The sequence below is a fragment of the Medicago sativa genome, chromosome 1 (genome assembly GCF_051527215.1).
Source record: "Medicago sativa cultivar Bolivia chromosome 1, Bolivia_mono, whole genome shotgun sequence".
In the NCBI taxonomy this organism is placed as follows: Eukaryota; Viridiplantae; Streptophyta; class Magnoliopsida; order Fabales; family Fabaceae; genus Medicago; species Medicago sativa.
In genome coordinates this window covers 82,376,868-82,389,002 of record NC_140749.1, presented here as the reverse complement: position 1 = coordinate 82,389,002, position 12,135 = coordinate 82,376,868, and the positions used below count along the sequence as shown (strand labels likewise).

General features: G+C 34.4%; 1 protein-coding gene across 2 annotated transcripts; it reads left to right on the top strand.

The window, feature by feature from the left end:
- Positions 1-1,055: 1,055 nt before the first annotated feature.
- On the top strand, positions 1,056-10,520 carry LOC146958157 (Ikzf5 (DUF668)). Of its 2 annotated transcripts, none has more exons than XM_085739730.1 (13): positions 1,056-1,239; positions 1,416-1,946; positions 3,574-3,899; positions 4,042-4,134; positions 4,228-4,318; positions 4,745-4,838; positions 6,188-6,285; positions 6,588-6,657; positions 7,737-7,831; positions 8,332-8,448; positions 8,891-8,967; positions 9,259-9,303; positions 9,381-10,520. In XM_085739730.1, the coding sequence occupies exons 2-13, from the start codon at positions 1,617-1,619 to the stop codon at positions 9,886-9,888; spliced, it is 1,944 nt and encodes a 647-aa protein (XP_085595856.1). In that variant the 5' UTR covers positions 1,056-1,239; positions 1,416-1,616; the 3' UTR covers positions 9,889-10,520. The 2 variants fall into 2 exon arrangements, with proteins under 2 accessions (XP_085595856.1, XP_085595857.1); XM_085739731.1 differs by having other exon boundaries at positions 1,416-3,029.
- The last annotated feature ends 1,615 nt before the right edge of the window (positions 10,521-12,135 follow it).

Here is a 12,135-nt window from a genome sequence, read left to right as displayed (position 1 = left end):
TCAAGTTGGGGCATTCCCCTTCTTTTCATTTTTTATCATTCATTTTTCAAAGTCTTCCTCTCTAAGCTCTTGAACAGAACACAACCGATTTTTTTAGAGTTTAATGACGAACCTTACACACACTAAGTGTCGAGAAGTGGAAAATCACAAATTTGAACGAGCGTTCCATTTTTGAGAAATCAAATTGCGACTCGCCCCTCTTTTCTAAACCTAGCTGCCTCCACTCACCCCTCTGTTTTTTCATCCATTCAAGAGTGGGTGGTTTAGGGTCCAATTTTTGCTCCGAAATCACCCTTTAAGATTGTTTTTTTCTTCCTTTTTTAAATAAATGATTGTCACATACATATTTAGTTTTTTCTTTTGTGATTTGGTCGCCTTAAAGCGATGTTTGATTTGTTTGTCGTCTTGTTGAAGCGTTGTTTTACTTTTTTGTCTTGCTACGGTATACGTTCGCTTTAGAACAACAAATTAGTTATGATTCAATGCAGATCCAATCAATGACTTTGCCTTCTTCAATATTGCAGATTTGAAGCCATGAATGTTCCATACAATTTATTTTCGTTATATTGGCAGACTTTGTCATAATTATGGGCATTTTACTGTAGTATGCTATTAATTAAATATTATGAGTTTGTTCGCAGACCATTCTAATCAATTTTAACGATTTTGAATTTATTTTGTTCGATATATTCTTTATCCGTCTGAATTAATGAAATCCCTTTTAGCAAAAAAAAATAGAGAGATGTCAAATTGTTCTATAATTACAAATTTTGAAGAACAAAATGCTAAACTAATTAATTATAAAAAAAGATAGTAACGACTTTTACCTATCATCCCAATATAAAATTGTTTCGATTATTACAAAGGCGATTCTTGTCATTCACTCCTCCAATCCAAGAGAAAGGAACAAAAAAGAGCAATGCAAGATTTTCATGGGTTGATTTTTACCACAACAGTCAAAAGTCAAAACAGCTTTGATTGTAGTGTGAGTGAGAGTGAGTAGTGGGGGGCTTTTCTGCTTCAAGTCTGTAATAACACTATTTTGAGTTTTGACCATACCAACAACAAAAGAGAGAGAAGATTCTGCTTCTCAGCTTTTCACATTTGCGTGTAACATCACTTCCCCTTCCCGTTCCATGCCAGTTTAGACCGTGCATCGATCCCTTTCTCATTTCTACACCCCCCCCCCCCCGTCATTCCTCTCTCACAAATACACCTCCTCACAGATCTCTGCTTCTGGTATCTTCTTCCATCTTTACTTCAACGACCCTTTACTCTATTCAACTTTCTTTCTCAAGATACTATCTTTAATCAAAATCACTTATTGGGTCACTCTAATTTCCACTAGATTCTGTAATTGTTTTTTTTTTTTAATTTTTTTAGGGATTTATTGATTTTTTATTTTTTTTGTTCAGATTTGGTGAGTTGATAAGTGTTGATGGACTGGAGCTGTAAAAGTGATCAGAATTGGTATAATCAAAATTTGAGCATTCACCATAACATTCCTGTGAATTGAAAAAAAAAATCTTGTTTTTTTAGTTGTTACTTCTTTCTCATTGGAAGATGAAGATGAAGTGAAGTTGTTACATAGTTTAGTGTAATTGAACATAATTAAAATGGGTGGCATTTGTTCAAGATCATGGAAAGCAACTGTAGATGGTGTAGCTGTAGATAATGTACCCGGTGAAAGCTCCAGACATTCGGCTAATGGTCATGCTGTTAATAACAATGAGGCTGGAACCACGACTTATCAGTCTATTTCTTCAAATATTAACAGTAATTCACATCTGCCACCTCTTGCTGATGAGTTGGATAAGCATCAACGGGAGTCGTTTTCTTTTACCGGATTGGAAAAGGTTCCGTATGGGCCAGGCGCGGAAGATATTAATGATGGGATTCCTCGCCTACCGAGGTCATTATCGCATAAATCTAGAAAGACTGTTAAGTTAAGTTACCGTTCTCATGTTTGATTTTTCTGTTTGTTGTGTGTTTGGTTTAGCTTGTTTTTACCGTTCTCATGAAATCTCGATGCAACGCAAGAAACCGCGTGCATGTTCAAAATCTCAAAGCAAACTTAGTTGTAATGAGATACCCTTAGAAATAAATGCACTTCATTCTATTGAAAGTCAATTCTCCCAAAAGATTATGCTATTTAAGTGGAAGATTAGGATTTGCATTTACATCTTTAACTTATCAATAACTTTATCTCGAAGAATCTGGACATCAAAGATTAAACTCCTGACTACTTGCTTATAGAGGCTCTGATACAATGTCTATGACTACCTCTAGAAGCATGAGTTATTATTACGTTGAAGCTCTTGACGCTTTTTATGTCACTTAAGTACAGTAAAAAACTGCAAAATGTGCTAGATGCCACAACATTTTGATGTTTAACCTCTTTTATTCTGCAAAAGCCTCTTAACTGAACCAAGAGAAACTGCTCTGATGTGAATGGGATTGGCAATGTTTGCCTAGATGTTAAACTAATTATTCCTGTGAAAAGTAGCTTCCTTCTTGTTTCAACTGAATGCCACAGTATACACATATGAGAAGAAAGAACTGTGTGGGGCCTGGCAGTCTACAACAGGTTGTTGGTATTAAGCTCATCAAGTACCACTATCTATACCTGATAAACTTGACTCGGTAACCCTTGTGTGTAACCGCACTAATCTATCAGGTTTGACTAGCAAGATCTCATAAGAATCAGACAATGACAGGAAGGTCACTAGGGAGTTCATTAGAACATGATTTTAATAACTGTTTGTGAAAGATCCTCTGAGATTTTTTTTATAAGCAAAAGATCCTCTAAGATATTGATATCTATTTGAGCTATGATATTATTTAATGGAAATAATGTAAATGATTTGCTTCAGATGTGTGTAGTACCCCAATTGGCCGCAACAAGATGCGGAGATTATAATCATATTTGATTTTACACTCTTGACATTTTTGGAAGCTTTAGGATACACTGTTTTCCTTGAATGGGAGGAATAAGTGCCTTATATTTTTGCTGGTGTTTGTTGTTTAAGGTTAGCATATACTGATAGTGTTTCTAGACCGCAATCACCGCCATCAAAATTTGTTTGATACAGATTTATGTTTTTGGCCTCCTTTTGGATGGAGTTTTATAGCTTATTTTGGTGGCTTTTGACGTTGGTCATTTGCAAACTTGGTGGATATTTTTTTTCCCACTTTGTGACTATTTCAGTAAAATGTACAATCCTGTAAAATTTCCTTTCTTTAGCCTCCCTCGCCCCACCGGTAATATATATAGCGTGGCTAGTTCTCTGAATAGTTGTTGGTCTAAGCTTTTACAACAGAAACAATCATTTAGTCAAAAAGGGTAGAGTTTGTACTTAAAGATCTGTGTTTGTTGTGTTAATAGTTATATTGATTACATGGCCTTTTGCTAATGAGCTGATACTTCACATGGTATTGAATATATGTCTTAAAGATCAATATGTGTTTAATGTCATAGGTTAGATCATATCCCCTTTTCAGGTCTATAAGGCCTCCTATGCAATAAAACAAGGATTAGATTTTCTTTTCATCTTCTATTTTGATATATTACAGGTATCAGAAGTGAGTTCCCTTTTGGGCAGAGCTGGTACAGCCGGGCTTGGCAAGGCAGTAGATGTTTTGGACACACTAGGTAGTAGTATGACAAATTTAAATCTCAGTAGTGGTTTTACATCGGGAGTTACAACAAAAGGAAATAAGATTTCAATTTTGGCCTTCGAAGTTGCAAACACAATAGTTAAGGGTGCCAATCTAATGCAATCTCTTTCAAAAGAGAACATTAAGCATTTAAAAGAGGTGGTTCTACCATCTGAAGGAGTGCAAAATTTGGTATCTACAGATATGAATGAACTCCTTAGAATTGCTGCAGCAGACAAGAGGTAAGTTAAACGTTAATGTTTTTGCGATCCACTTAGGAACCTTATATTTTGGTTTGCGGCTTATTTTCTTTGGTTACTGATGTGGACTTCAATTCACATCATTTAGTATCTGAACTTTCACTATCTTGTTCTATTTTGGCAGAGAAGAATTGAAAATATTTTCCGGTGAAGTTGTGCGTTTTGGAAATCGATGCAAAGATCCCCAGTGGCACAACCTGGAACGCTATTTTGAGAAGTAATTGTAGTTGAATTGATTTAAACTTACGTTGTACTTTTCCTTGTAACGTCTAATGATGTGTTAGTTATGGTTTGCTTTGTTGGTTTTTAGGTTAGGTTCAGAGCTTTCACCACAAAGGCAATTGAAAGAGGAGGCAGAGATGGTGATGCAACAATTAATGACCTTTGTTCAATATACCGCCGTGAGTAAACCTGTTATAAGGAACTCCGCATATGCATGTCTATTTCGTTAAATTTGTGTTTTGAACTCAACTCTATATCTTGACTATCTTCTTCATTCATGTGCATGTTTAATATCATGAAATACTACAAAAAGTGGGAGTAAGGATCCTCTCCATTTATGAAAATAAATGGAGGATGTCATTTAGAAAGAGATACACACAAAAAATAGGATGTGGGTCCTACAATTAAGTGGGTCCCACCATCATTAATTATTTTTTACTTTTTTCAAAACTTTGTGTGTCTATATCTCTCCAAATGGTAGAAATGGAGAATGACATAAATGGATAGGATCTTGACTCAAAAAGTGGGTTATTATTTCTATAAGCTACACCAATATTTCATTAAGACTAGTCCTGAAGTAGGTTAACATTTTTCTTCGAGTGCAGGAATTATATCATGAATTGCATGCCTTAGACAGGTTTGATCAAGATTATCGACGGAAGCTTCAAGAAGAGGACAATTCAAATGCCACACAGAGAGGTAAATGATGTCCTGCATTTCCTTATGCGGATGTTAGCCAGTCCTGGGTTCTTGTATTGTGCATTGAATACAATTATTCTGTTTAGAATCAATATCCTCTTTATGGTCATCTTGTGGTAAAAGTGTGCATTGATCGATTAAGTCTACAGTTGTTTTAAACTCTATGCCTTTATCTATAAGAGAGATCAACTACTAAAGGGAAAATTGGGTACAAGCGAAAATTCCTCTTTAAAAAAGAAATAAAATGGGGAAGGGGGAAATTTTATTAATTCAATTGGCATCCATGACCGTTTTACAACCGTCCTCGAGGGGATTCGAACTCAACACCTCGGGGTTACAAGGCTAATCTCTTACCATCGAGCTAGCACCTTAAGTGTTCGAAAATTCCTCCTCGGGTGACAATAAATTATAAAAAGAAAACAACGAAACACATAATCTCATCAATACCTTAAGACTATCGAATCCCTGCTCCCATCTGAGAGTTGGTTTCGCTTATAGAAGTAATCGGCTCATCACCATGAGAAAAATCACAAAAACTAGTTCTTCTGTAACAGTGGTAAAGGCAATTAAGAGTTTTGGAAAGTACAAGCAGTCTACTCCTAGCTGAAAACAAAAGAGAGCTGTCGAAACTACACACCACCTCTAAGTTTTGTACAACTTGATTCCTCCAAACCCTTTAAACTCTTAAGTTTGACATTAAGAACAGCAAAAGGCTCTTTCTTTGTAAGAACTAGCAGGAAAAACGTTTCCTTCTATTTTGTGTAATATTTTCAATTTCAAAATGGGAAGCAAATTTGAAATGTGCAATTGGAACTTTATAGAATTGTTTAGTTTTCTATTATTGGACTATGATTAGTCAGCTTTACTGTACCTGTCTGCACCATACTATTTCTGACGAGAGTTGTGTAAACTGTAACTAACTGAACTGCGTTCAGTTAGATCTCGGCTTTAGTTATGACAGCTTCCACTGTCTTAACTCCTAGGGCTCTATAAATAGATTTCAGTTTGTAACTTAGTGTCACAACAATTCATTTTCATGTTCATCTTCATCTTTTCAGTTTCATTGTTATCTATTCATCTTGTAACTTAGTCTAACAATTCGTTTTCATCTTTTCACAGAAATAATACATTTCAGTTTGTAACTTAGTCTCGCAACTCTGTGAATTCCATTAGTTATTTACCTTTATGAGTTCAATATGCTGTAACTCTATCTCTGGAACATAATTTTTTTTTCCAGATATTCAAAATTCTGACTAAGCATTTACAATATAGGAAAGTTAATTACGACTATTAATTTATGTTACTACAATGAATATTCTTTAGTTGATCAATATTTGTAAAATATGTAGGAGACAGCCTTGCAATTTTAAAAGCTGAACTGAAGAGTCAAAAGAAGCATGTAAGAAATTTGAAGAAAAAGTCACTATGGTCTAAGATTTTGGAAGAGGTAAGAAGACAGTAGTTTTTTTATTTAATATTTTTACGAGTATTCGAAAGAGTGTTAAATATAATAGAAATTTGAGTTTTAATTTAGGCATTTATGATTAGATTTTGGTCTTGGTCCTCTACTGTTGTCTGTTGGTGATTGGCATTTGAAAAGTATTATTCCTGAATTCTTTGAAATATGTTTGATGTTTTTTATTTGTCATTTCATTTTACCAGTATTATTTTCACTCGCTTGTGCTTTCCCTTTTCTTCCATGAATAGCATTTTATCCACTTTTTCACAATCTAATTGTTTTATTTTCAGGTGATGGAAAAGCTTGCAGATATTGTCCATTTTCTATATTTGGAGATACACGAAGCATTTGGCAGTGCTGGTATGCTTTCAAGAATTGCAAGGATACTTGATTAAGATCAGCAATTTGCTTTATTGTTTATTTTATCAAACCTGGTATTTTATTAGAACAAATAGGAAAGTCTCCTCTGGATATTGCTAAAACTTTCAGAAGTTTGAGGGTCTGCTCCTCAATAGCCCAAATTCCCCAAATCTCTCAAATGACATGATAGCTTCCCTGTAATCCCTTCCTCTTATCATACAGCCCAACCCTATAGTTTTTTTTTTATTTTTTTTATTTTTTATTTTTAACTCGGTATAGCCTAACCCTATACTTAACCCAACCTAACAGTTTCTAACCGAGTACCTATTTGAGCAACATCTAATTGGGTGGGGTTACCTAACAATTTTTAGTTCCCCAAGTATCGATGATGAGATAGGGGTGATGTATCAAGTTATCTCCTTGGCTTGAATAAACTAATTTGTTGGGAAACAAAGAACTGAAATCGTAGACAGATAGGAAGAAACGAAATAACTAAATGACAATGTACTATTGAGAGATGAACGAAAATGGAGAATAGAATTCTCCCCAAGGGTGTCCCCTCCAAAGTTTTTCTCCTATTTATAATCCCTTCAAACTAATTAACTAATCCCAAGGGTCTCAACTACTTTGACTCCCCTTTATTATCCTACCACAAGATTGCTGGACTAAGTTTATAGAAAGGGTGTACTATTTATTATTGATGAATGGAACTCCATCCGTCGTTATGACATAAAATTCTGGATATAGTATTCAGCAACAGGCAACAACAGGGCCCACTCATTGGTTGATTATTATAACTACATAGGTCATGTGCTTTATCTGAAGTTATGCTCATAAACCTAACAAAATTAGAATTTCCTCTTATATTCGTATTTAATAATTATCATGTATTTGTTTTATGCAAATGAATTTTCTGATCAGTTAGCCTTTCTATGCCCTTTTTGTACTTTAGTCCCATTCAATTTATTTGTGGTTCCTTTCTCTTTCTCAACAAGATATAGACTCTCCTTTGGGGTTGTTGAAATGGCACATTAAACAGGATTTGTCTTTTATGCCCTTTTTCTTGTTTAACCTTGCAGATACATATAAGCAGGTGAAAGATTCTCATAGCACGTTGGGGACTGCTGGTCTTGCTTTGCATTATGCAAACATTATCACTCAAATTGATACTCTGGTTAGTTAAAGATCTTACTTAAGTTATGTTGCATAAATAAGATCATAATTTACTTACTGACCGCCCCTTTGTAGAATTCATTTAGTTACCATCTTCATTTTCACGACTTATTTTTGTTGGTATTGTGTTTACTAGAGCTCTGTCCATTCTGAAAAAGTGTTCGACTTTCTGAAATGGCATTGCAGTACTAGTGTTTCAATTTTTGGCTGACTTCATCTTGGGCGCACTGCCCATCCTTATTCTGACATCACTATTATGACTTATCAAGAAAAAGTAACACAATTTGGACCAATTATAGCTTTAAAAATTGCAGTTGATAGTTTTTGCATCTATTTTATTTCATAGCTGATATTATTTTCACTCCAAGAAAATGCTCTGTTGTAAAAAGAGAAATTTTTTTTTTCCTCCCTATTTTCAAAGAACAATGCTCTGTTACCTGCATTTGAAATACAATAGCAATGCGAAGGTAGCCATGAGTGTTGACATTTTATTTTAATCAGGTGTCTCGATCAGGTTCTGTGCCTCCTAATACTAGGGATGCTTTATATCAAGGGCTGCCGCCAAATGTAAAATCAGCTTTGCGCTCAAGGTTACAGTCATTTCAGGTTAAAGAAGAGGTGTGTATCCCATTTCTTTCCACTTCTTTTAGCTGGGTATGCATGCTATAAATTCACTAATAGCTTCCAATAGTTACTTATTAACATGCCCCCCTTGTATTTTTCATTTAGAAAGATTAAATCTAAATGGCATTTTAATCTTTTCAAGGCTGAACTTTCTTCCAAGCAAGATCTGAATTATATAAAATACACCATTTTCTCAAATTCATATACCAATACATTAATAGATTTGAATTAATGTCTTTTTCCCCCTTTTATTGACAACAAAGTTTTATTCCTAATTCATTCAATACTTGTTAATGACTTTCTTAATTTCATCTTTTAATGAGTTTTGTTTCTGCCAAAGCAGTTATGCTGAGCTTGTGCCTCATTGCCTAATTTGATTATGACCAAGTTTTAAATCCCAAATCTGAAATGATGAAACACTTTTTGCTTTTTGCAGCTTACTGTCCCACAAATCAAAGCTGAAATGGAGAAAACATTGCAATGGCTTGTTCCTATTGCTACCAACACAACAAAGTATATATATTTGCTATCCCTTTTGCTCAGAAATTCCTATAATTCCTAGTACTCTATTTGGTGAATGCAAATTATTTAAATCTGCTTTTCATTATGGTCCATAAATAGCAATGCTGATCACTCTGTTCACAAAGAGCAAATCAGGTTGTTTTGTTTATGGGCCATTTCATATTTGGTTTATCCATATTGTTGTTGGCTTTCATGTGTTCTATTTTATTATTTATTTACGTTTAACTTTTATATGTTCTGTTCTCAAATTTAATTATCTCTGTTTAAATTGCATTTATTCAGAGCTCATCATGGCTTTGGATGGGTTGGAGAATGGGCAAATACAGGGTAAGAGGTCATAATTTTAGATTTCTGTCCTCCATGTTTATGTTCTACTTGCATTTTTCTAAGTCAAGTTTCTATAGGTCTGATGTCAACCGTAAACCTGCGGGCCAGTCGGACTTGTTGAGAATCGAAACACTACACCATGCTGATAAAGATAAAACAGAAGTGTATATACTTGAATTGGTTGTCTGGTTACATCACCTAGTCAGCCAAGTAAGAATTGTTAATGGAGGAATAAGGTCTCCGGTCAAATCTCCGATTCGTTCTCCAAACCAGAAGACGGCGCAGCTGTTTATGCAAAAAGGCGGCTCTACTTCCCCCTTGTTAACAATCGAAGATCAACAAATGCTTCGAGATGTTGGTAAGAGGAAACTAACGCCAGGCATCAGTAAGAGCCAGGAATTTGCTACTGCCAAGACTAGGTTGAGCAAACACCATAGGCTAAGCAAGAGTAGTAATCATTCCCCTATCAGTGAAACTAAAAACGATATATTCTCTACAAGGCGGCTACCTTCTGTTCCTGTCATCGACTTTGATATTGACCGAATGAAGGCCTTGGATGTCATTGATAGGGTGGATACCATTTGAAGTTCATAATTGTGGGGCATGTCTTTGATCTTGAAGTCAAGGGTGAATGAATTTGTTGCCTTCTTCAAGATGAGTGCTCCCCTTTGTTTCTTGTGAGCCATGAAAAATGTTGGTTGATTTGCTGGGCAAGAGTAATGTGGTGTGGAAGGCAATAGTTGAGATTGATGTATTGTATATGATTGTGGCATGGGGGGGACAAAGGGGGTCATAGTTTTCGATAGATGTATATGTATAGATCAAATGGTCATATAAATATTTTCTCTTGCTTAATCTTGATACTCAAACTTTTGTTACTGTTTTTGTGTAACAAATGCACGTTAAGAATATAAAATTGTTGGAATGTGGAAATTGGATAACATTGAAGGAAAAAACGTTGAAATTAAGCGACGGGGTATTGTGTGTGCACGGGAAAGAGGAGATTTTGCTTGCAACTTAGGGATATGTAGTGTTCTTATGGTTGAGTTAAAGGCAAGACTGCATTCTTTGCAAGGTCTCAACTTTCGTTTGAGAGTGACTTCTCAAGAGTGCAGTGTCTTTAACATGTAGGTAACTCCTTGAGTCACCGAATGAGACTATCTTATCAAAGATTTATATTCTTATGTTCAATTTGGAGAATGGATCATCTCATGTAATTTTCACCCAAGAGTGAAGTGGAATCTCCCATTATTCATACTCACTCATCTAAACTTTTTCATTTGTTTTTCTCTCTTATTGGATGATAGGAGATTTCACTATATCTATCTGCTCATATCCATTTCCTTTAACCAATGATCAACTAAATCTGCATGTCTTTTAATAGCAAGATATCTGCTTATGGTATTTACCAGTTTAGTTGCCTTTCGACCTCTTCTGTTCACAATTAAGAAACAATGACAACAAAGCTAATACAAAAGGTGGAAGATTGCTTTAGCGGTCTCTGAGTTGCTCAACCTATCGGAACATATAGGGGTCCCTGAGTTGCTCCGAAAAAGCTATATGGAGTTTTCCGGAAAATTTAATGTAGAGATGAACTTATGTTGAATCTAAAATAAGCTGAAATAGGTAAAATTGATATTTTTAACAGTTAGTAGGGGTAAAAATATAAATGTAGGGGTATAGGGTAAATTTTTCGAGTTGGATCCTTATTGTAATGATCCAGAGGCCTTGAGTTTGGCAATGAATTATTATTTTCGAGCCTCTATTGTTGATATGTAAGGATAGAAGATAAGCTTTCCCCACCTCCAACACGAGTTTGAATCACAAGCTATCACTCACATAGCTTACTTGCTTCACAAGCTATCAGCATTTTGTATCTTAGCCTAGCTTTAACTAATAACTACCTTTACTTATAGTTAACTAGTGTTGGTTAGGGGATTTCCCTCCATTTTTACTCTTATACAATGTATATATACATCTACTACATTCTTTGGAATACAATTCAATTCAATGTTAACACTCAATTCATCAATATTCTAAAGTTCCCTAATCTCTCATCAATGATGTCAGTGTATTTTCGTAATTATTACACGTTGAGTATTGATTTAAAAGAAGTTAATTGTAAAAATTCCCAAGGTGCATAAAATATTATATTAGATGAAGATAGTGTTAAGAGATAGTTTGAGAATATTGATAAATTGAGTGTTAACATTGAATTGAATTGTATTCATCTTCTTTGTTCTATCAATTCTAAAATAAAGATTTTTTTTCTTTCAATTAATTGTTTTTTCATTTTCTTCTGGAATTTTTCTGGGATTTTTGTTGTTGAATGTTGATGGAGATGATAAGAAGATCAAAAAGAGGAGAAGAAGATGAAAAAACCCTAACGTTTTTGAATTAAAACTAACGTAAAGGACCAAAATGTGTAACAGAGAGAAAGTTAAGGGACCAAAATAAATCGAATTTTAATTAAGAGACCAAAGCGATACTACCTAAATAGTTAAGGGACCAAAAATGCAATTTAGCCTAAATTATGAAAAGTCGTGGAGTATATGATTTTTGAATAAAAATTCAATTTGATATCTTTTAATTTTCTTGCAATCTAATTTATCCTCCGATAAAAAATATCTAATTTAGTCATTAATATTTTCATACATAGATTAATTTGTCTCTCGAATATAAATGGCAGACTAATTTGAATATCATTTTATGACAAAGATTGCACTGGATTACAAGAAACTATCATAAACCAAATTGAATATTCACTCAAATTGAGTCATCACTCATATCATTTTTTTTTTTTTACAGAGGAGAGAGTATAACCTTTTATTT

What these genes read in the sequence shown, in the direction of transcription:
- LOC146958157 (XM_085739730.1), top strand. Translation starts at nt 1,617, where the DNA reads ATGGGTGGCATTTGTTCAAGATCATGGAAAGCAACTGTAGATGGTGTA. An exon ending in CCTTTGTTCAATATACCGCC is followed by an intron (nt 4,319 to 4,744) that starts GTGAGTAAACCT and finishes CTTCGAGTGCAG; the next exon opens with GAATTATATCATGAATTGCA. An exon ending in TCACTCAAATTGATACTCTG is followed by an intron (nt 7,832 to 8,331) that starts GTTAGTTAAAGA and finishes TATTTTAATCAG; the next exon opens with GTGTCTCGATCAGGTTCTGT.